We start from the raw sequence: 25,314 nt of genomic DNA, 5'->3' as shown, positions 1-25,314 counted from the left end.
TTGCATCCAACTTGTCCAGCTCTCTCATTATCTTATATGTTTCAATAAGATCACCTCTCATTCTTCTGAACTCCAATGAGCATAGACCCAACCTATTCGACCTATCTTCATAAGTCAACCCTCTCATCTCCAGAATCAACCTAGTGAACCTTATCTGAACAGCCTCCAAGCAAGTATATCCTTCCTTAAATACGGAGACCAAAACTGTACGCAGTACTCTAGCTGTGGCCTCACCAATACCCTGTACAGTTATAACATGACTTCTCTGCTTTTATACTCTATCCCCCTTGCAATAAAGGCCAACATTCCATTTGCCTTCCTGATTACTTGCTGTACCTGCATACTAACTATTTTGTATTTCATGCACAAGGACCCCCAGGTCCCTCTGTACTGAACGCGATCGATCAGCCCGGCACTCTGCTTCAGTTCCGGCTGTTGGCACGGCACCTCCGCTCCCTGGTGGATATTTGGAGACCTGTTTCATCCCTGCAGCGTTTTCAGCTTGGGCCCTTCCCTTTAATGAAGGGAAGAGCCCCTCCTACGTGGCAGTGCTACGTGGCCTATCTGGGGTGGTATCCCGAATTTTACAAGCGTGGCGGGACTTCCACGCCTGGCGCAAAATGTCCAGTCTCCCAAATGTTACTGCCCCCAAACAGAATTTCACCTCCTAACTGCTTATCTTAGGGGTAAGGTATCCTGCTGTCAATTTCGAATAGAACCCCCTGTATTGAACTTCCTCAGTTTTTCTCTTTCATTGACAATTTTATAAATAGGCCATGGATATTAGCACAGCTTGAAATAACAGTTGCCCTTTGTGCTCAGCCAATAAGAGGGTGTGTATGGTGTTCAGCGAGGTGGTATGTGTTCATTGTTACCAGTTGATGTAAAGCATCTAGCTTGTTGAGCTGTCTCTAAGAAATTAGAAACATGAGCACGAATACTGCTGGTATATACTTTATTTATACTTATTAGTGGATCTGTGGTAGTTTGTAAATTAGCAGGTGCTTGTAAGTTCCTGGCTCCAGATCAGATGAAAGTAGCACAAAATAACTGTCTTTCTTTCTACTTTAAAAAAATATATAGATTTTTTAAATGTGACCGCTAAAGGGTTAATGTGGGCAACAAAGTAGGTGTGAGACTTCAATGTATCTATATTAGTGGATCTCATTGGATGTTGCTCACGGTAAGCTGGAGCATACAGTCTATCTTATCTCTTGTCTTCCAGTTGCCTTTACTCTCTGTCTCCTCTTCTGCCTTATTTTTCATTCCTTTCTGGTGAGAGGTGGTGGATGGTATGGTGAGATGAGGCAAGGGGCTGCTCAGCATTGCAGGTAACACTTTCCTGTGACGAATGCAAGGAAAATACAGCCTGCAACCCTCGGTACCCCCCTTCCCATCTACACCCTGCTCACCCTGTCGCTCTTGCTTCCTCCCTGCCCCTTTTTCCCCATTGCTTCCTCCATCCCTTCCCCGTTATCCCTTCTCTTTGCACTACCCCCTTGCTTCCATCACCTCCCCTACCCCTATTCTGTTTACAAAAGTGTTTTTTAACACTATATAAAGAAATTGTTGGTTTCCCAGCTTACTGCATTGTATCCCTAGATGATAGTGATTCGAATTCTGGGATTTGGAAATATATCGCCATTCCTTCATCGTCGCTGGGTCAAAATTCTGGAACTCCCTACCTAACTGCACTGTGGGAGTACCTCCACCACACGGACTGCAGAGGTTCAAGAAGGCGGCTCACCACCACCTTCTCAAAGGCAATTAGGGATGGGCAATAAATGTTGGTCTTGCCAACAACACCCACATCCCATGAATGAATTAAAAAAATTAAGACATTTGGAAAAACAATGCAGTCGACATTGGTTACTCAGTGCATGACATTAACCCAACAAATTTCAAAAATCTAAGTTGCAACCTCAAGGAAGCAATAGTGTGTGACTTCAGTTAACCCAAATAGTCCGGCAGCAGATTTGAATCCTAAGTTTCTAATAATTGGGGGAAACTGGACAGTGTGTCCACTGATTAATTCGACTAGTAAGACAGAATTCAAGCACTGAAAACGTTTTCATTTTTCCAAAGGATAACACTTTAATTGTGCTCTATTTTCTTACCACCCACCTCCCCCTGTCCTCATTCTTCTCTCTAGCCTCGTTATACTGTTACTTTGTCCCCCTCCCCTTCTTTCCATTCCCTGTATGTCTGCGTATTAAACAGCATTGCATGGCCTACCCTTGCACTGAGACACTGATCAGGTGCTATCGAGAAGGTGTGCTGTGTAAACCTCACTTGTGCTCTTAGATCAGTTTATTATTACTATGTTTAATGGGTGGGATTCATTGTATAGGAGAGTGAGAATAGGATGCAACAGTGCTTTTTAAAATAGGGGCATGTCAGTGGACTCTTGGATGAAGTGGTGTATGGGGTTGGCGTTGAGAATGCAGCCACCTGCCAGTCAGGAAAATACCTGCAGTACTGTTAAGGGGCTAACTGGGCAGATGGACATTTATTAAAGTGCAGTTAAGTGTCAGTCTTTATGCAGCGGGATGTTGGAGCACGGAATGCTTTGCCATTGGGTTTAATTAAGCAGAGATCATTGCATCTTTTATGGGGAAATTGGATAAATACAGGGCTATGAAGCGAGAGAGAGCAGAGCAGCAGGGCTAGTTTTGGGTTGCCCTGGCAAAGATCTGGCACAGACGCATTAAAGTTAATGGCATCCTTCTGAGCTATAAGCTTCGATAGTGTTATTTACAGTGTGAGCTGCAAAGAGTTTTGGTACCCAGGAGCAACATTTTATGTACATTTTACAAGGAAAGAAATTGAAATATTAACCTTGTTAGCTTCACTTATTTATTCTGAAATCCCTAATAACTTGTGTATTTTCTTGAATGCAGGTATTAGCCAAAGCTATATATCCCAGTGGCTGTTGCAGCAAGGTCTTGATATGAGTGAACCCAAGAAGAGGGCATTTTATAGATGGTATCTTCTAGAGAAAAATAGTCCAGGTGAGCAATGTTCTGATTAGGATTCTGTGGAGTTAAAGAGTCAAAGTCAAGTACTGTTAAAATAAAACTTCAATTTTTCTTGTTGAGCTTACAATAAACATCAAGTACTGATGACAAATAATTCTTAGCCTGAAGGAACAAATGAGCATGTCAGTGTTTGGGAGCAGAATTAAAATCAACACTTAACTCTGCTTTAAGCAGAGTATTTCAACCAATTTCCTCTGAAACAGAATGTGTTGATCAGGCTCCTCAGTAACTCCACCGAGCCAATTCTTTTGAAGTCATCACTACTCGCTGTTTAAATATTAAACAACACACAATAAAATAAAGTAGAAAAGTGGTACAGGTACCACGATTGGCCTTAGTGCATCTAGATTAGGAGCCTTGTGATAAATTCCATACCCAGGTGGCATTCTGTAAATGAAATACAACAAAGCAGGCACAGTTCAATAGAAATATCAGCAAACTTAGAACAGACAGAGGCAATATTAGCAGCAATTAGACTATAATTCTGTACTAAATGGTCCCTCACAACACTGAATTTATCGGTATAGCAAATGACCATCTTTTCCTCCTCAAATCATACCTCCGCAATCCAACATTCCTTGCATACCATCTTCACGAGAGGCAGTGGTCAAATGAGGAAGGATTTGCTAATATCCCATCCCTAAAATTGGATGCCAGAATTTTCCTCCACCTCTTTCTCCCTCGCCCCTCAGGTATGTATAGTGCTTCACCCACCACTTACCCCCTTGCCATATACAAATGACAGAGGATGGGCAGGATTTGATTCACTGTTCCTCTCCTTGTCCCAGCTCTGCCTTGCAGGAACAACACCTCAATGGATAAGGCATTTGGATTATTTTGATAGTGGGCACTGAGAAGTGAGCATGATTGCAGGAGCTGACTATGTTTCTATAAATATATTATGAGAAAGAAAGTGGTAAATGGGAATATGGGTCCATTATTAAAGACAGATGCAGGTGAGACTATAATGAACAATAAGGAAATGGTAGACTTGTTAAATGAGTACTTGTACCCATTTTCATAGTGGAGGAAGAGGACAAAATACCAGCAGAACAAGGATATCTAAAAATAAGTCAAGGAGAGGAACTTAATGACTTTAATATAAGTTTTTTTTTAAATGCTAATGGAGAAAATAATGGTACTTAAGACTGACAAATCTCCATGCACCTGATGGTTTACATCGTAGGGTATTAAAAGCAGGAGGTGAGGAAATTGCAGATGTATCCATTGTACTTTTTCCAAAGCTCTCTAGATTTAGGAATTGTGCCTTTGCATTGGAAAATTGCAAATATTACTCCATTTGTGTTGAAGTTCCTGGAATCTATCGTCCGAAACAGCGTGACTGAGCACTTGGACAAGTATGAGCTAATCAAAGAGAGTGTGCATGGATTTGTGAAAAATAGGTCATGTCTGACTAATCTCGTTGAATTTATTGAGGAGGTCACTAGTGCGGTAGATAGGGGAGTGTCTATGGATGTTGTCTATCTGGACTTTCTCAAATCCAAAGTGGATGACCTCATACATGCCCATATTGATCTTTATCTGCCACAGTTTTGCCCACTCACTTAGTCTGTCAATGTCCATTCCATCTACACAACTTACTGTGCTCCTAACTTAGTGTCATCTGCAGACTTGGATCTACAACTCGCTATCCCCTCATCTGTCCATATATATGGTTGATAAGATTTCACATGAGATTATTAGCAAAATTGAAAGTGCACGGAGTTCAAGGTAACCTTATGACAATGGTGGGTAATTGATTGGGAAGTAGGAGTAGAGAGTGTTCTCTGATTGGCGGGATGTGACGAGTGGTGTTCCCCAGATATCTGTACTAGGGTTTCAGCTTTTCAACCATATATATTGACAGATGAGGGAATAGTGAGTTGTAGATCCAAGTCTGCAGATGACTCTAAGTTAGGAGCACAGTAAGTTGTGTAGATGGGATGGACATAGACAGACTAAGTGAGTGGGCAAAACTGTGGCAGATAAAGATCAATATGGGCATGTGTGAGGCCATCCACTTTGGATTCAAGAAAGACAAATCAAAATCTTTTCTTAATGGTAAGAGAGGAGGGGCAAACAGATTTAGTTGACCATGAACACAGATCATTAAAAGTTAATATACAGGTACAAAAAGCAATCAAAAAGGCCAACACCTTAAGAAAAATATATTGGCCATGGAAGGGTTAAATTGTGAGGATGGGTTGTGTAAACTTGGTTTATATTTGCTTGAGTTTAGAAGAGTTTAGGTTGAGAAGTGATCGTACTGGCATCTTTAAAATGATAAAGGGATTTGATAGGGTAGAGACAGATGAACTATTTCTCTTGGGGGGGGGGGGGGGGAGGGGGGGAGATTCCAGAACAAGGGGGCATAATCTTAAATTTAGAGCTAGGCCATTTAGGAGTGAAATCAGGATGCAGACAAAGGTTAGTGGGAAATCTAGAACTCTTTTCTCTAAAGGCCTGTGGATGCTAGGTCAATTGCAGTTTTCAAGACAGATTGATAGATTTCCGTGCGGTAAGGATATCAAGGGATGTGTAGCAAAGGCAGGTAAATGGAATCGAGGTATATAGCAGCCATGATCTAACTGAATGGCCGAACAGGCTCGAGAGGTTGAATGACCTACTCCTGTTTCAATATTCTTCACTTTCTGGTGTTGTCCCGCTCCTTCCTGCTTCTTCCCATTAACATTATTTGAAACGAAGCAGTGGTTAGGGGGATTCACCATTTTACTGAGTTTTTTTTGCCTCTTTAAAGCACCTGCAGTGAGTGAACCACTACAGCTCTACAGGATATCCCTTCTGCACAGTGTTGGACTCCCAATGCAAGGTGCACGTAGTGCTGAGAGCTCATCCTGAATACATGTAGGACAGAATCACAGCTTGCTCAGCCTGGCAGCTGAAAATCTGTCCCATTCTACCACCACAAGGAAAATACCTGTATTAACATGAAAAAGACTACCTGTATGTTGTGTACTAATGCTATGACTCGCACTCTCAGCAGGGAGCTATGCTCTCTGTGCAGATTGGAGAATTGGGGCTATCTCTGGCCTGTGCTCCTTCAAACTAGTTTCTCTACTGGGAGCATAGGAGTGTGGAAATAACCCTTAAATGCCCTGCACAAGCGGCACACTGCAAAGACCTTCATTCGTCAATCAGTGTTATCTCAGACTATTGAGACAGCAACAGCGGGTGAAACATAGGAAACAGATGCATCCACTTAGAGAGCGTAGTCTCACATAAAAATACAAAGCAACTGTATTTCCATAATTGTGTAAACAAAATCACTTCCTGCTTGACAATCGGAGACAAGCATACTATTGATTTTTAAAAGAAAAAATATGTAGGAGCCTTGCATTTCACCTGAATCAGTACTGTTGTTTACCTGTAAACACAGTTTATTTTGCATTACATCTTCCTCCATGGATTCGGCTTTCCAATTTTTCCCTACATCTAATTTAACTATCTCCCACCCATATAGACAATGTTTGAAATAATATGCAGAGTTAGGACTTGAGTTTAATGCATAGCTCAATGATAAAAACAAATAATTTTCTAATAAAACCAATATGAGCATTACCCTCTATCAATACAGTTTATATTTTTACCTGTTTAGGTGCTACTTTAAGTATGAGGCCCGTTTCAACCACAACAACAGAGGACCCGGAGTGGCGGTCAAATGTCAGCCCGGTGACTGGAAACTTTCGTCTCCGAAGAGGAAGTAGATTTACCTGGCGCAAAGAGTGCCTGTCTGTCATGGAAAGGTTGGTAGGAGGAGGGGTAGTGTGCATTCCAAAGACTTGTTTACCTCAGTGCACATTTAGTTTGTGTTCCTAGATTGGGGTGGGCTGGAGGTGAAGGGAAAATAGCTCCCAACTGGCAACCAGCGAGCCCTGGTACAAGATTGCATATTTGGAACTAGAGTGAATATAGGCATGGACTTAGTTATGGTTGCCTTCACCGGCTCTTGTCCAGATTTCCATATAGAACAGCAAGTGAAATGAGGTATTGAAGGGCTGGTACTACCCATGGAATCATGCAACAGCATGTGGCGCTTACCACCAAGAGAGGAGAGCTAAAGGGGAAATGCAGAGGGAGAGACTATAAAATAGTACAACTGACCACCAAAGTCTAACTCGAAATGACCAACGTGGCAGCTATATGCACCATTTGTCTGACTGACGTACTGGCTTCCATGACGCCTTGCTAACACCAATCCTTTTGGCTCGGCAACCAGTTGGCCTTTTTGTAATGAGATTCTATCACTTTATACAGTTGAAGATAAATAATCAGAGCATCCCTATGAAACAGCAAACCATATTTGCATTGGAGCCTGAAGGAGGGTTTCCAGAGAAATGCTGGTCAGAATACCATGGTCATTTTTTACTGTATATCATTCGTGCCTCAGAACTCGTATTTACCAGGACAGCCAGATGGGAACTCAATTTACGTCCCAGCTGGTGACTGCACTGATCATGGGTTGAGCCTTAGCTCACAGCTTCATGTCCAGTTGATACTACCTAACCTTTAAAGTTAATGTGTAACCCGATTTTACACACGAGTGACTTAAAATATTGTTATATCGCAGTGGTTTAAATACTAAGTATGAACTTTATTTGATTTCAATGCCTTAGTTATTTTGGTGAAAATCAGTATCCAGATGAGGCAAAGCGCGAGGAAATTGCAAACGCCTGCAATACAGTCATACAGAAACCAGGTAAGCAATGCCTGGAATCATTAATGGTTTGGATCTTTATTGTAAAAGCAAGAAATCCGTGACAATGATTCTTGAAGTACAGGTGCAGCGTTGAAAATCCGGAGTTCCGGAATGTTCCGGACTGATCGGTGGCAGGGTCATCCAGAATCCGTAAAATGTTCCGTAATCCAGGCATGCCGACCTCTGGCCTCACCCCGCTGCCTGACCTCGGGCTTCACCCCGCTCGCTGCTGCTGCCCATACCTCGCAGCCTCGCCGCTGGCCCGCCCGAACACCTTCTCGGTGGTGGGGCCCACCCGGACAGCTCCTCCATGGCGGGGCCCGCCCAGACAGCTCCTCCATGGCGGGGCCCGCCCAGACAGCACCTTCACTGTGCGGGGCCCACCCGGACAGCTCCTCCACGGCGGGGCCTGCCCAGACAGCACCTTCACTTTGCGGGGCCCACCTGGACAGCTCCTCCACGGCGGAGGCCACCCAGACAGCACCTTCACTGTGCGGGGCCCGCCCAGACAGCTCCTCCACGGCGGGGCCCGCCCAGACAGCTCCTCCACGGCGGGGCCCGCCCAGACAGCTTCTCCACGGCGGGGCCCGCCCAGACAGATCCTCCACGGCGGGGCCCGCCCAGACAGCTTCTCCACGGCGGGGCCCGCCCAGACAGCTCCTCCACGGCGGGGCCCGCCCAGACAGCTTCTCCACGGCGGGGCCCGCCCAGACAGCTTCTCCACGGCGGGGCCCGCCCAGACAGATCCTCCACGGCGGGGCCCGCCCAGACAGCACCTTCACTGTGCGGGGCCCACCCGGACACCTCCTCTATGGTGGGGCCCCGGCCCTCTGTCCTCGGGCCCCCTGCCCCCTTCCTCCCACCGCCCCCCCGCCGACATTCCGAAATCCGGAAATACCCGAACCTGGACTCGGATGTTTCCGGATTCATGACGTCAGAGAAAGACAATCGAATGTCCGGAAAAGCCTGGAATCCAGAACGGCCTCGGTCCCGAGGGTTTTTTTGTGTTTTTCTTTTTTTGGTTTTTTTTTTGGGGCGCTAAAATAAAAATTTTTCCAGTGCCCCCTATAAAAGGGGAGGGCGACACTAAAAGCACCGGCAATTAAAACAAATTAAACTTTAAAACGTAAAATCAAATTAAAATTTGGTTGCCGGGCGTGATGATGCACTCCAGTCCCTCCGGTGCCCACCTCTCGCGGAAGGCCGCGAGCGTACCGGTGGACACCGCGTGCTCCATCTCCAAGGACACCCTGGACCGGATGTAAGAGCGGAAGAGAGGCAGGCAGTCAGGTTGAACGACCCCCTCGACCGCCCGCTGCCTGGACCGGCTGATGGCACCCTTGGCCGTGCCCAGGAGCAGTCCTACGAGGAGGCCTTCGGACCTACCCGCTCCCCTCCGTACAGGGTGCCCAAAGATCAGGAGAGTAGGACTGAAGTGCAGCCAGAATTTCAGGAGCAGCCCCTTCAAATAATAAAACAGGGGCTGCAACCTTGTGCATTCCATAAAAACATGGAACACGGACTCTTCCAGACCGCAGAAATTGCAGGCGGCCTGGGAGTCCGTGAACCGGCTTAAAAATTTGTTGCACAGCACTGCTCCGTGCACCACCCTCCAGGCCAAGTCCCCGATGAATAGTGGGAGAACCCCTGCGTAGAGTGCCCTCCATCGGGGACCCCCGCCTCCTCCGGACGGCAAGATGGTACGCCATGGCGTGTCCGGACGGCCGGCGAGGATGGCAAAGTTGAAGGGTGTGTGCAGGAGCAGCCCGTACAGGAAACCCCTCCACGCGGAACTGAAAGGCACGGAGGGGATTTCCCCGAGGCGGCTCAAGTTGTGAGGCGCCGGCCCCCGAGGGAGGTTCCGGGGTTTGGCGCCGATGAGGAATTCCGTCCGGACGGGGGTCAGTTCGGACGGGATCTCCCCACGTGCTTGAGCCTCCTCGATGCACCTAACGGAGTCAGGGCCCAGAGCTGTTTTTAGCGACTCGATGGCATCGGCCGCGTGGCGGACGTTGGCAGAATTTAGGCGCCGCGCCAGCGTGTCTGGCGCCATCCAGCCCGCTCCTCCGCCATCGAGCAGGTCCCTGACCCTGGTCACCTCACCAGCCACAGCCCTCTCTTCCGACCGCCACATAAAACCTCGGCCGTACGGATTCCCGAGCAGCGGTTCCTGCAGGACGGCCGCCACTCCAGCCGGCGGAGAGCTGTGCTTGGTGGAGACTTTGTTCCAGACCCTGATGAGTTCCTGTAAAAGACAGGCAGCTCCCGGAGGGCGGTCCTGGCACCCCCCAAGTTCACAAACAGGAGCTGCGTGTCATAATTGAGGTCGCGCTGCTGGCGGAAGAAATACCTCGCCAGAGCGCACCACCTAGGAGGGGGCTCGACGTAAAGGTATCTCTGCAGGGTCTGAAGACGGAAAGTCGCGAGCTGGGCGCTGACGCACACCAACGACTGACCACCCTCCTCAAGCGGGAGACTCAAGACCGCGGCAGAGACCCAGTGCTTCCTGTTGTTCCAGAAGAAGTCCACCAGCTTCTTCTGTATCTTGGCGACAAACGCAGGGGGAGGGGTCAAAGTGACCAGCCGGTACCACAACATTGCGGCCACCAGCTGGTTTATGACTAGCGCTCGACCCCTGTAGGACAGCACTCGGAGCAGTCCTGTCCAGCGCCCTAGGCGAGCGGTGACCTTGGTCTCCAGCTCCTGCCAGTTCGCCGGCCAGGCTCCCTCGTCGGGGCTAAGATAGACTCCCAGATAGAGGAGATGGGTCGTGCTCCAGGCAAAAGGCCTGAGCTCCTCCGGCAGGGAGTCCACCCGCCACTGACCCACCAGGAGTCCGGAACATTTCTCCCAGTTGATCCTGGCGGAGGACGCGGTCGAGTAAATCTCCTGGCACTCACGCATCCTCCGCAGGTCAGCGGGATCCTCTACCACGAGGAGCACGTCATCGGCGTAAGCCGAGAGGACGACCTCCACGCCCGGCCTTTGCAGAGCCAGTCCCGTCAACCTCGTCCGCAAGAGGCGCAGGAAAGGCTCCACGCAAACGGCGTATAACTGGCCGGACATGGGGCATCCCTGGCACACCCCTCTCCTAAAGCGAAGGGGCGCCGTCAAGGACCCTTTAACCTTAATCAGACACTCCGCGGCGGCGTACAAAAGTCGGATCCGGGCGACGAAATGCGTCCCGAACCCGAAAGCGCGCAGAGTTCCGAGCAGATAGTCGTGATCCACCCTGTCGAACGCCTTCTCTTGGTCGAGGGATAGGAAGGCGACCGACAGACCAGCCTCCTGGGAACAATGGATGAGGTCCCGGACCAGATGGATGTTATCGTGGATTGTCCGGCCCGGTCGGTCCCGAGGGTTCCGGATTCTTGAAGCTGCACCTGTACCTGATTTCTGTCATTAGATGTTGGAAACACTGTTAAAGTATACAACAGTATTCCTTATTAGTGAAAATGTGGCTAGTGCAGCAGTGCCTGTTGTACAATATTTAATCAGTTGTATAATATTTAAGTTTCAAACTCTGCAAATGGGGTACACAGATTGTTTGTTGGAAAAGTTATGAAATGAGCATGTTGGGAAAAAATGTTGTTAGATCCATGGGTTATTACTAAGCAGCTAGTATCTTAATCTATGAAACCTTTACACAAAAAGCAGTGAACTCCCACCACTAAAGCTGCAGTTCTTTAACCCTTTTGAGTATTTTTAAGCTTCCCCTTTGCTCCAAAAAATGTACATTCTCAAACACAAATATTATAGAATCCAATGATTATGGAATTAAAAGTGGGCAGCCATTTAAAATCTACTTTATTGGGGAAATTAAGAACAGGAAAGACTGGCCAAGACTTTCAATCAAGCTGCCATCCTCTATTCCCCAATAGATTACAGGCTGGTGTCTCAAATTGGTGAATTTCTGCTGCAAGTCAAGCCTCTATTTAAAAAAAAATAAATGTTGGCAACTTTCATGAATTCTTGTCCTGCTCAAATAACAGAGAACTTTCTATCACTGAAGAAGGAGCTTAGTTAATTCTCCTGTCTTATAAGAGTATCCGGTCCAACCTGACAGTTGTGAATCAACTTTAAATGTACAAGGGTCAGGCATGGTTGGTTATGAGGTGCATGAAAAATGGTTTTATTTGCTTGGAAGAAAATGAAAAACTCTTGGCCTGTACTGTGTTCGGGCGTTGAAGATGGGAAAATTGGCCAACAGCAGGTTAAAATATTAGAGTGGAAGATTAGATTAGCACATCTGTTTGGATAGTGTGCACTTGTGTTTTCTGAAAGTATTCATGCCAAGGTGCCATGGTGTGCTGGTGCTCAAGCATGCTGTGCTATGGAGCAGTAGGCTGCATCTTGGTATTTCTACATGGCAAGTTGCTGATCTCAGCCAGGCTATTGCTGAGAAATACAGAACAAAGACAGGAGCATTTCTTTCAGGGAGGGAGGGGGAATTTTAAAAACGATATGTATATATTTTTTTAAAAGGGTCCAGCAAGTCAGTATGGGCTGCTTTTGTCGGCTTCCTGGAGCTAATACAACAGCACAATTAAGAGAGGCCTCACTGTAATCAATTTTTCCATGTTGCAGATACTAAATATGTATTAAAAATGGTGGTACCAGATACTTATTGTACTACATTTGCATAAATGTATGGTGAAATATTTTTAAGTTTATTAACAGTTTCTGTATTTTCTTTATTCACAAAGGTAAAAAGCTATCAGAGTTTGAGCGAGTTACCCCTCTGAAAGTGTATAACTGGTTTGCTAATCGTCGGAAGGAGATGAAGAGAAGAGCAAATATAGGTAAGGCTTTTAGTTTTTAAGTGTTTTTTGTACCTATTGAAACCTCTGCAGGTATGATTTTTTTTTTAAAATTTACAGCTTCACACTAAACAGTTGTGGATTTGAATATCAACTTGTTTGCAATTCAGTCTCTGGCCTCAGCTACTTCCAGAAGCTCTCCACTGACCTCTAGATGAAACACCACACTGTGGCAGGGCAAGAATTAGACATTCAGCTCACAGTGCTGAAAACACAGCTACATTGACCAAATGTGGAGTAGAACTGATGCCATTCTGTCTGTAGCCGACTCTATCCTGCCAAAAGTGACCACGTGGCAGAAAGTGTTTTTGCTTGGCAGTACGCCTAATTTTTGTAAACCTTTTTAAATAAATAAATAAATACTGAATGTATTTGTTCTTAAATTAAAGAGATTATAAATAGAACCAAGGGCCCCACCCCCGATAGCTCAGTTGGTAAAGGCATACTGATTAGAAGGTTCCATGTTCAGTTTGCACTTACCTAATTTCAGCCAAGGTGACAGTAAGGGCACAGTGGTTGGTCTCAATACCCTTGGGATAGGGAGGAGAACATTATCTTGTACTTCTACTCATGATTGCTATTTAATGACTTCTGCAGCAAAGCATACTTGTGTGAACAGAATTGGGCTTACTTTTGAAATGTACACGATGTAGGTTGTTTAAGTTTAGTTAGTTTCTGATCAATCTTCTTTTCAAAGAAGCAGCAATCCTGGAGAGTCATGGGATCGACGTGCAGAGTCCTGGTGGACATTCCAATAGTGACGACATTGAGGGCAATGACTACTGTGAGCAAGTGAGTCACGACTATTAGAGGTTAGAACGACAAAAGTTACTTCTTTAAATCTTTTTTTTCTCTGTCTAAAACAGGTGTGTTGAATAAATATATATGTTATAAACTCAGAGTTAATTATAAACTGCTAGTCTATGCCATCTAACAACCATTAGTCACTATAGACTATTTAAGGTCAAGTCTAAATTATTCATTTGACGGTGGGTGTCCACATGATTTGTGCAGGTCTTCACTATGTTGTTCTTAAAGGCAACCTCATGCTGCTCATTAAAGCCATGAAGGAATCACAGTTCAAGTAGTTGCTGGCACTTGTGACATGGCAATGAGGGAAGAGGGACTTGTTGAAGGAGGAACTAAGAACATTTTTATTGCAAACTTTTGAGATAATTTGGACATAGTAGGCATGTCCATCTTTTTTTTTAAACAAAAGTACAGTATTTAAAAAAATACTTGGATGTTCACTTAAAGTGCCGTAACCTACAAGGCGACAGAGCAAGAGCTGGAAATTGGGATTAGGCAGACACAATGGGCCAAAATGACCCCCTTCCGAACTGTAAATTTCTATGATTCTATAAAGCTAACTAGCAAAACTGAAATTCCACAATTTTACTAATCAAGTAGCATTAAATTCTGTTTAGCGTTGCTTCACTGCGCTGTGTAAATACAAAGCTTTCTTTTTACTCCAATAAATTCAATTTGTGCAGCTGAATCACTAACACCGTGTGTGATTAGCTCCTCATTGACACCAACATTTGATATACGCCATTTCGAGGAGAGGAGTGCCAACTCACAGGTTGCTTGTTGAGTAATTAAGGCCTTGAAATAACTCAGACCTGGTGTATCATGTATGTGTGTAACAATATTCTGAATACTTTTTGAATGTCAGTTTTCACATTGTTTTTGGTTCTTTTGTATTATTTATGAATGAATTGAAGCAGTTACCCAATGTGGATTCAATAATTTGACATGAATTTGTCAAAAGAGCAGTTGGTTGAAAAAAACTTAGTGACACTGTTTAGGATTTTTAAAAGTCAGTCTTTGTGTTGAAGAGCACTGACTTTATAAGCCTTTGGCAGACTGAGAAAACAAGTTAGAAACATCTGACCTTGCATCCTTGGAATCTTCAGCAACCAGTGGACGCCACATGGGACTGACCATCTCATCAATTTGGATTTAATGATTGTCATTTGAATTACTTGATATTGATTTTAATTTGGAAATACCATCCTTTTTTTGTTTAATGTGCCCCTCCTCCAAAGGGGGATGCTGTAGATGCTCTGGCGTGGTTGAGTCTTGCTTAAATCAGTGGTAAATACAAAACAATATATTCTTGAAATACACTAGCATATAAAAACTGCATTAAAACTGACCCTGGTCATTTTCAGTAATCAGCCATGGTTTCATTAAACAACAAGTTTCTAATTGAAGCAATTAGAACCTGCATCTGAATCCAGCAACTGCTGATTAATGTGTCCACAGATCTATTGATTAACAATAGACTGCAACCTCGAACCTGATTCGCACCTCCCCGTTCATTCCCTTAACTGTATTTAAAATTGCATTTTTGACTGCACCGAATCCTGATTGCACGGTGGATCAGTTAACACGGCGGGTGCCATAAAACAATGAGTTTACTCGTCCAGTGGCAGCTGCCCCTGATTTGAGGTGTTACTCCTAAAAGATTCAGCTGATTGACCACATCGATGACACAGCCAGGTTAACTATCACAGTTTGGCACTGGATTGGCTGAAAACTGACCTTTTTAATGTCAGTTTTCAGTCAATTAAAGGCCTCATAAATTCATGGTGAGAGTCAGAATGGGAAACAAAAAAAATATGTTTTATTGTTATTGCGAGATTTAAAGGGTTTTAGTTGCTTAGATTAGATTTTCAATAAAATAAAAAAAGAATGTGAAGAAAGGAGAATGGAGAGAAAAGGGAAGATAGTGATTTCTAACCAAAATTATATTTTGAATGGTTATTTTTATAGTTTGAGATTAATATTGAAGTAGCAAACTGCTGATGCTGGAGTGTGTTTATTACTGCAATACTATTTGTTTCTTCATCACAGTGGCCAGCCCAGGGACAGTTTATTTTCCAGGAGTTGTTGGCAGTCTAAGGGTTAAGGTACTTAATTTCAGTCCACAAGGCTGGGTTTCAGAAAGGATGGTTCAGCAATCACTGGATGTGGAGATTTTACTGCGTAGTCCCCACATGACCAGTTACTACTGTGTACTCAGCAGTGAGATTCTTCTGCAACACAAGACTGCATTTTGAGATCGAAGGCAAATGAAATGCTAACCTTCAATCTGATTTAAATGAAAAAAAACTGTTTAAACTAATATTAATAAAATATAAGTCTGCTATTAAAGTAATGGCACTCCTGAATTAGTGAAAAATTAGAATTAGAGAGGATCGTTCCAGTTGAAGAGCTGCCACAGACACGATGACCAACAGCCTGATGGGCTGCAAATTCCATGATTCTAACTAGAATTGAGCTTTTTGCAATCAATCACTTGGCAATTAAAAATATGTGGTTAACATTTCAAGCAGAGTAGTTCTTCTGCTATCTTGTCCAGATTTCACAATCACCAAAATATACAGTGTGAATAAGGCTCACTATCAATCCAGGGGAGATGTTTATTCAGGTTACAGTTGTGTTAAAGCAGCAAAAAACAAGCATCAGTGTGAAAGGAATGTTTTTAAAGAAGCTACCAAATAGCACTCTCCAGTGTAGCACTAAATTATACAGAGCGGAGGTTCCCAGCTTCAATTCTAGGTCTGTAATCTTCTCTGGAGCAACAGTTGCATCTGAAAATCAGCTCCCTTGCTCAAAAGGAGCAGAAAACTAGGAGAGGAGAAGGGGGCAGTAGCCAAGGTTTCTACTCATTGCTATCTTGGAAACCTTATTGGAAAGTATGCGAGTAAGACCATCAGATCAATGAAAAGATTGGGCTTGACTGGAAAGCCTCGTGGCACTCAAAGTCTAGGGTTGAACATGAAGAATAACCAGTTTGGCAACTTACTGGAGGGCAACCAGCCTCTAAGGACCCATCCCTCAGCAAGAGTCAGCATCTTCAGAAAGGAGAGAGAAAATTTGGAGCAAGAGGAAGAACTTTCCAGAGTGATGAGAGCTGAGTATAAGAACATAAGAAATAGGAGCAGGAGAAGGCCGTACAGCCCCTCTGCCATTTAATACGATCATGGCTGATCCAATCATGGACTCAGGTCCGCTTCCCTACCCGCTCCCCATAACCCCTTATTTCCTTATTGTTTAAGAAACTGTCTATTTCTGTCTTAAATTTATTCAATGTCCCAGCTTCCACAACTCTCTGAGGCAGCAAATTCCACAGATCCACAACCCTCAGAGAAGAAATTTCTCCTCATCTCAGTTTTAAATGGGTGGCCCCTTATTCTAAGATTATGCCCTCTAGTTCTAGACTCCTCTATCAACGGAAACAACCTCTTTGCATCCACCTTGTCAAGCCCCCTCATAATCTTATACATTTCGATAAGATCACCTCTCATTCTTCTGAATTCCAATGAGTAGAGGCCCAACCTACTCAACCTTTCCTCATAAGTCAGCCCCCTCATCTCTGGAATCAACCTTGTGAATCTTCTCTGAACTGCTTCCAAAGCAAGTATATCCTTTCGTAAATATGGAAACGAAAACTGCACGCAGTATTCCAGGTGCGGCCTCACCAATACCTTGTATAACTGTAGCAAAACTTCCCTGCTTTTATACTCCATCCCTTTTGCAATAAAGGCCAAGATTCCATTGGCCTTCCAGATCACTTGCTGTACCTGCATACTAACCTTTTGTGTTTCATGCACAAGTACCCCCAGGTCCTGCTGTACTGCAGCACTTTGCAATCTTTCTCCAGTTAAATAATAACTTGCTCTTTGATTTTTTTTCTCCCTCACACTTTCCAACATTATACTCCATCTGCCAAATTTTTGCCCACTCACTTAGCCTGTCTATGTCCTTTTGCTGATTTTTTGTGTCCTCCTCACACATTGTTTTTCCTCCCATCTTTGTATCGTCGGCAAACTTGGCTACGTTACAATCAATCCCTTCCGCCATAGATTGAAAATAGTTGGGGTCCCAGCACTGATCCCTGCGGCACCCCACTGGTTACTGATTGCCAACCCGAGAATGAACCATTTATCCCTCCTCTCTGTTTTCTATTTGTTAGCCAATTCTTTATTCATGCTAATATATTACCCCCAACCCTGTGATCTTTTATCTTGTGCAGTAACCTTTTATGTGGCACCTTGTCAAATGCCTTCTGGAAGTCCAAATACACCACTTCCACTGGTTCCCCTTTATCCACCCTGTTTGTTACATCCTCAAAAATTTTTTAGCAAGTATACCCTTATGTTTACCTCCCTTCAAAGCACAGCAATTCAAAGCCAGTTTTCAGGGAATAAAACAACACCACAGACACAGTATCTCGTAAACTGAGGATGTGTTGTCCAAATCTGCAAGATTAGTTTACAATCTTATAACCCACCCCCGAGTACTCATTAGAAACCGTGTTTGTAGTACTGTGCTTGGTGAATAAGGTGGTCTGTGAATGATGGATTAGATTTGTAATAATGGTGCCTCACGGTTCATTCTTTATATATAAAAAAGCATATTTATTGTTTGATTGGCTTACGTAAAATAAAGAAGCCTTTGTCTCGAACAACAACTTGCTTTTAACATAGAAAATCATCCGAAGGTGCTTCATAGAGGCATTCATTCCAGTCCCGAGAGGATACCTCGAGTGAGATTTAGAAAAAAAGCTGGCTGGAAATGGTGGTTGACATATTTTCTGTAATTACTTTCTGTTTTTAAAACAAATGTATTCAAATCAGAAACTTTAAGTAAATACCCAGGGAAATTTTATGACAACCTAAATTCTCACTGTTGATAATTCTAACACCTGACTACAATGGGTGCAACATGGTTATATCAGACCAGAATGTTAAAGGATTTTGAGAGAATATTCACAGTTAAAACTATCCTCTTTAATGATGGGAACTAGTATGAAATTATTATTATAAAATATATGTTTGGGAAACCTCGTTTTTTGTGGATATCTTGGATAGACTTTCTCATAGGTGAGTGGCTGTGCAAGTTAGACTGCTGGCACACCTGTACCTCTGTAGAGACTGACACACAACATATTTCAATACTGACCTGTAACATTATGTTTGATTTTTGTTAAATCCAGTGCTACTTATATGGCAGTTTTTGTTTCCCCCCTCCTCCCCTCCATAGGATGAAAATACTTGCCATAGTGACCATCAGCACGACCCCATCTCATTGGCTGTCGAAATGGCAGCTGTCAATCATTCGGTCCTAGCTTTGGCCGGCCAGGGTGGAAGCGAGATCAAGACAGAAGCAATCGACGATGATTGAACGTAAGGCTGAAGGCAATCAGGATTATATAATGTTATAGACTATAGCCACCTTCTTCCCTATTATATGTACTGTTCCGCAACAGACTATTAGATGTATATTTATCATTTGTTTGTTCGCTGTGCGTTAAATTGAAAGAAAAGTTCTCATATCATTTTTATAGCTGCCAATGTGATCATCTCATATTAACATATCAGTGAATAGAAGTTGTCAGGTGTGACTAGTGCTAAGGTTTGCTGACGGCTGACTGTGAACTCAACAACCATGTTTTTAATGTATTACTGCACATTACCCAATACAGTTCAAACTATTAGCTGGAAGCAAAAGAAAAACGGTTTCTATTTTCTAAATTTTACATAGCTAGTTTTTTATTAGGGAGGTACGAACAAAAAGTCAAACCAGACCAAACTGGCCCAAAGTCGGGAGTTGTATGGGCCCTGAACTCTCACTCTGCAGTTTCGTCAAGGTTCCAACTTGTTGAAACTGAGAAACAGGTGGTTCCATACACACCCATACCAGATTTTACATTGGGTATTTCAGATTGGGCTTTGTTTGTTTGCTCCTACTTTTCAGCATGTTTTTAAATCAGGTCTAGGGTAGACATTGTACAGTCAAATCCTGTTGTGGCCATTCCCTGATCAAATCATTTCCCTTCTGGTCAATTTTAATTTTAAAATTTTCTTTGTAAAGTTAATTGTAGAAGATTTGGTTGTTCTTCAGCCTACAAGCATTCTCTGGATGAGCCTTCGACCCTCTCTTCATGTCTGTTTGTGTATGTGCAATTAGATGGTGAAACTTACAATAACTAAAAAGTACTCTTTGGAATTTGCATCTCAGGTTAAGAAGGAACAAAATGTTTGGATCTGACAGGCTCTCTATAAGAGACAATTTACTGTCACTGGGTGCATTCTGCCAATTTCCATTTCCCCAGAAGCAAGGTTATATTTAATGAGATCTGAAAAAAAACCTCACTCTTACAATGCTCTCATCAGTCTTACAGTCATTGTGTTTGTAATTGAGGTCGGTATCAGCACAGTATCATTTTTATATAGAGGAGGTTTTGTACTGAGTGAAGTGTGTTACACAAGTTAATTCAGTATTAATTTTGATGTCAGAAAAGGTAACTTAATAGCTGTTTTACTGTGGGGAGAGGTCATGCACAAAGACTGAACACGCAGACTGCTCACAAACTACGTGCTGAAGATCTACCCACAGCTAGAGAAATGTTCTCAATGACACATAGGTTTCATTCTATCTGATGCTAGTGGATCTTGTAACAACTATCTATAAAACAGCAGTGTTGTTTCAAAAATTACACTTCTGGCTATTTGGAAATTGGTGGGGTAACAAAACAGCAGTTACGTTTACCAGGAAGGCCAAACCGGGATAGCCAAGTAGCTGCAACAGTTCAATTTGCTACTGAAGCTTACCTTCTCTTGCATTGGCGGAGGAATATCATCCCATAGATAAAGACGCCCTGGCTGTATTTTCCCACCCAGGAGGACACTAGTTTAATGAGGTTAACTAAAGTGTACATGGGATGGATCTGTGGGTGAACACTGGCAGTATTGAGGAATGTCAGATTCAAACTTTGTGCTCATTTGTAATCTGGGTGCCTACAGAAGAAGAAACCCAAGTGACTTCATAAGTGGGTTTTCAATATTGTAAAACTTTCGCAGCCAGGAGTTTACCTTATGGTGCAGTGTCTCTACATCTCCCGAAGTTAAAGTTGAGGGAAAATTTGCCGTTGGTGATCTTTTTGCAAATTTTTCTTCACCCAAAGTTGGAGACTCTGGTTCATGTCACCATGAGAGATCAATGTTGTTCCCCTTGAAGCTATTGTTGATGAAGAAAGCTTCAAAGGAATGAAGCTAATCCTAGCAGAAACTTAAAAAAAAATATATATATAAAAAAAAACCTATGAGATATCCATGGATTTAATTCTAGACTGTAATTAATCATTCAGATTCACAAGCATTCCTACTTCCTGTGAAATACTTCAGTAAAAACAATACCACCTTGGGTTTGCCAAATTAGCAGAGAATCTAGAAACAAGCTGGTCCAGTCCCAGTCTATAATGATGCTGGTTGCTAAGCTAACAATTTCCTAATACTGTCCTTGTACACTGCTGGTAAGATAATGATATAAATGTTGCATATATTAATTTGCTTGGCTGTTATGCCTGTGGCACAGAAAAAAAAGTGATAAAACTTTTAAGTGTTATTTTGATTATTACCGTAGTCAGTATTCTATATATTCTGATCTTTATTTATGCAGCATTAATCTAAGGAGTCACCTAATTTCACCCGTGTAGGTAAAGTGTTACAGCCATTATCAGCTTCAGACTTACATAGTGGAGATGGACTGAGACAGAACAATCTTTGTTTTTCTATTGAATATTCTGGTTATCTCATAGTTCGGATGTTGCCCTTTACCATGATATAAAGAATGCCTTAATGTTTTTTGCCACTAATACTGTAGAAACCACAATACATTCTTTAGTACACTGTTTTAAAAGGACATGTTAAATCATTTATTTATTTTTAATGGGCTTAGGTCCTTATTAAAAAACAGTGGACAAAGATATGTCATACAAACACTAATATTTGTACTGTGAGACTTTGGGGGCACTGGGTTTTGAAATCATAGTTCATCCACAGGAAAAAAAATCGTAAACTGTTTTAATGAAGTTGTAAAACAGAATCATGCCCATCATCCCATGAAATGTAATTTAAGAAATGAGAATGGGTGGCCTATAACTCATGACTTTGTTGTTCACAAGATATGAAGTCACGCATATTCATTTTAATGAAAACAGTATTTTGCAGTTTAATGTGTAGGATCTCTATATCCTCAGAGGCATTAATAACCTACTGACAGTAATGTCCAGGATGAAAGTATGACAGAATTCTTTTGGTCATTTCTACTACGGAACCTAACCTACAAATATGGGAAATTATTGACACAAGGCACTCTTTTCTTCCCCCAAAATTATGTTTTTGGGATGTGCAAGTGGTTGAAATCAGTGTTGAATCTGTTCACACATGAATTCTTGTTTAAGCTGCTTCACAGTTACAACCAGTGGCACGTGCATATGTTGCCGGTATGTTGCAATGATATCACTACATTCTGTCACTTTAAAAAATGTCATAGGATCATTGCGCCGATGTATATGATAAGACCATACACCAGACCAACTTGGTGCATGTAACCAGCAATGATACTGCAAATAGCATATCAAGTCGGACAGACCAACCAATAGAAATCTGCAATAATCTGCTGCAGGTCTCTATCAAACAACAATTCACATCAAGTAGAAGCTGGATTGTGAGCAAAACCTAGAGGGCTCTGACTTTTAGTTGACAGTGTATCAAACTTACGATTAATTTGTAGTTTTATTGCAGCTTCTGGTTTGAAAATAAATAAATTGAGATAAATTATGAAAGTAACCAAATTAAGAAATAACACGTTTTAATGAGCAAGTGAATTCAAACTAATCTTTCTGTGGGGCCCAGTAACTCAAGCGGTTGGCTACCTGATGGGTCGTCTGTCTTTTGAACAATTGTCTTGATTGGGTCAGATTTATCAGCTGCTTGTATGGGTGTTAACTATAATTCCACGTGATAGTGAGCCATCTCATCATAGGTGGGAGAAAAAAACAACATCTGGCTCACTCTTGGACTACAGTTCATGTGGGAATTATGATTCAAGAGTGAGCCCCAAATGAATGGTCACAGAAAAGCTTGTGACTCAGAATGTAGTAACATAACAGTTGAAAGATAATATATGCTGACAGGCAGCCCACAAAAGGATAATAGGGAGAAAAAAGGTATTCTGTGAAACAAATGATCAACCGTATGCTTTTGAGAGGTTGAAAACATTGAAGTTCTGGACCGGAGAGATGTAACATTAAATGGGCCAAAGGACAAGGACTAGACCATTGAGTGATTAAACTAGTGGGCAAAATGCCTCTGTGGTACAGCTACCACAAGATGCTTCAGTGTGCTTTAATATGCAGTAATTCAGTTAAAATTCTTCTACCTTTTTAAGACTTTGTTAAGCACCATCTAAAGGCAGATGTGCTCGTGTTTGCCTTCCACTCATGCCCGCTATAAAAGATGTATTATTCCAGCGGGAGAGTCAGGAGAGATCCAGCATGGAGTCGTGTAGAGATATTGTAAGGAGCGACTTAATATTTTTAATCCACACAGCAATATCGGCATGTCAGCTGGTTTCACTTCGCGAGACAAATTGGAGGAGGTGTGCCAGCAGAAGAGAGCCTCCTTAGGTCCAAGGCCATAGGAGAAAGGCCACCAGGACCTGTTCATACCTCAGGCTTGTATCTAATATAGTCAACGGAATTACCTTACCAAGGAACACGATGTGAGAAGGCTATACTTCATCAAAGAAGCCATTGATGAATTGTGCCCTCAGGCAAGGAACAACTTCAGGATTACATAAGAACACAAGAACTAGGAGTAGGCCATTTGGCCCCTTGAGCCTGCTCTGCCATTTAATAAGATCATGGCTGATCTGATCATGGACATAGCTCCACTTTCCTGCCCGCTCCCCATAGCCCTTTGTTCCCGTGAAGACCGATACATAATATTTGTTCAACATGTCTGCCATTTCCCTGTTCCTCATTATTACTTCCCTAGTCTCATCCTCTAGGGGATTGTACTGCCAGTGTCTGAAAAATCAACAATATTTCCAGGCAATAGCAATAGATGTGGTAGGGCCCACCACATAACCAAGATATCCCCTTTTAGCACATATGGGGCTACATTGAATTCAGCACCAGTAGGAGACAGAGCCATGCAGGGTTTTTGGAAAGATATGGTATTTCCAGGGTACAGGATTACCCTGTACCCAGGATTACATTGACTATACCCAAACTGCCAGTCAATGACCCTTGCAATGTCACATAGTATTTATCAATGGAAAAGGGATATTACTCTAGGAACATACAAATGGCGTGAAACCACTGCCAAATAACTTTTGATATATCAATGATGGCTTCAAGGTAATGTTCACAACATAAGAGAATCATGGATTCCTGACTCATAGAAACATAGAAAGTAGGTGCAGGAGTAGGCCATTCGGCCCTTCGAGCCTGCGCCACCATTCAATATGATCATGGCTGATCATGCAACTTCAGTACCCCATTCCTGCTATGTCTCCATACCCCTTAATCCCTTTAGCCGTAAGGGCCACATCTAACTCCCTTTTGAATATATCTAACGAACTGGCCCCAACAACTTTCTGTGGTAGAGAATTCTACAGGTTCACAATTCTCTGAGTGAAGAAGTTTCTCCTCATCTCGGTCCTAAATGGCTTACTCCTTATCCTTTGACTGTGACCCCTGGTTCTGGATTTCCCCCACATCGGGAACATTTTTCCTGCATCTAACCTGTCCAATCCCGTCAGAATTTTATATGTTTCTATGAGATCCCTCTCATTCTTCTAAATTTCAGTGAATATAAGCCTAGTCGATCCAGTCTTTCTTCATATGTCAGTCCTGCCATCCCGGGAATCAGTCTGGTGAACCTTCGCTGCACTCCCTCAATAGCAAGAATGTCCTTCCTCAGATTAGGAGACCAAAACTGCACACAATATTCAAGGTGTGGTCTCACCAAGACCCTGTACAACTGCAGTAAGACCTCCATGCTCCTATACTCAATCCCCTCGCTATGAAGGCCAGCGTGCCATTTGCCTTCTTTACTGCCTGCTGTACCTGCATGCCTACCTTCAATGACTGATGTACCATGACACCCAGGTCTCATTGCATCTCCTCTTTTACTAATCTGTCACCATTCAGATAATAATCTGCCTTCCTGTTTTGCAACCAAAGTGGATAACCTCACATTTATCCACATTATACTGCATCTGCCATGCATTTGCCCATTCACCTAACCTGTCCAAGTCCCCCTGCAGCCTCCTAGGATCCTCCTCGCAGATCGCACTGCCACCCAGCTTAGTGTCACCTGCAAACTTGGAGATATTACATTCAATTCCTTCGTCTAAATCATTAATGTATATTGTAAATCCCATGATTAGTACAGTTTAAACAGTTGGCTCTGCAGAGATCCAGGCTACCCATTTGAAACATAACTACTGACACTGCTACGCATCCCCTTATCCTTCAGCAAAGAACCTACATTGAAGCATGCATGAGAGTCAAGAGCTTCAGCGAATAGATATTGGATATGCTGAACGGCTGGTTCTGATGTCTGGATGACACTGGCACTGCTGTAGAGAGTTAGCACAGTGGTAGTAGTGTTGCCTGCTGTACAGGATGGTTCTCCTTTGGCCTCACATCTGCGCATCTTTATCTGTAAATTGTAGTTTCTGTTATCTGTGCTGTTCCTCCGTTTCTCCCAGAAATTATGCGCTCCACAGCTACATTGACCCATAGAGAAATATTTAAAAGGGTTTAACTATCTGTGCAGTTTTATAAAGGTGTTTTTGGATTGTCCACTCGGTTATTTGTTACTTTTAATGTACCGTAATGCACCTGAACTTCCAGAAGGCACACAGAGTAAAA

The 25,314-nt window shown here is 43.1% G+C and overlaps 1 protein-coding gene across 6 annotated transcripts in view; it reads left to right on the top strand.

The window, feature by feature from the left end:
* The window catches only part of LOC139279817 (homeobox-containing protein 1-like), a 61,525-nt gene extending 37,693 nt beyond the window's left edge, over positions 1-23,832 (top strand). For 4 of the 6 annotated variants that reach the window (XM_070899061.1, XM_070899059.1, XM_070899058.1 and 1 more), the window contains 6 exons: positions 2,901-3,011; positions 6,655-6,802; positions 7,673-7,755; positions 12,462-12,557; positions 13,273-13,367; positions 18,630-23,832. In XM_070899061.1, the coding sequence (XP_070755162.1) occupies positions 2,901-3,011; positions 6,655-6,802; positions 7,673-7,755; positions 12,462-12,557; positions 13,273-13,367; positions 18,630-18,770 (674 nt within the window). In that variant the 3' untranslated portion in view covers positions 18,771-23,832. Of the gene's footprint in view, positions 1-2,900; positions 3,012-6,654; positions 6,803-7,672; positions 7,756-12,461; positions 12,558-13,272; positions 13,388-18,629 lie in introns of all 6 variants that reach the window. The other 2 variants (XM_070899062.1, XM_070899063.1) reach the window with 2 other exon arrangements.
* The last annotated feature ends 1,482 nt before the right edge of the window (positions 23,833-25,314 follow it).

This window comes from Pristiophorus japonicus, chromosome 14, assembly GCF_044704955.1.
Source record: "Pristiophorus japonicus isolate sPriJap1 chromosome 14, sPriJap1.hap1, whole genome shotgun sequence".
Classification (NCBI taxonomy): Eukaryota; Metazoa; Chordata; class Chondrichthyes; family Pristiophoridae; genus Pristiophorus; species Pristiophorus japonicus.
The sequence above is the reverse complement of the archived record's forward strand: the minus strand, read 5'-3'. Positions and strand labels throughout refer to the sequence as shown.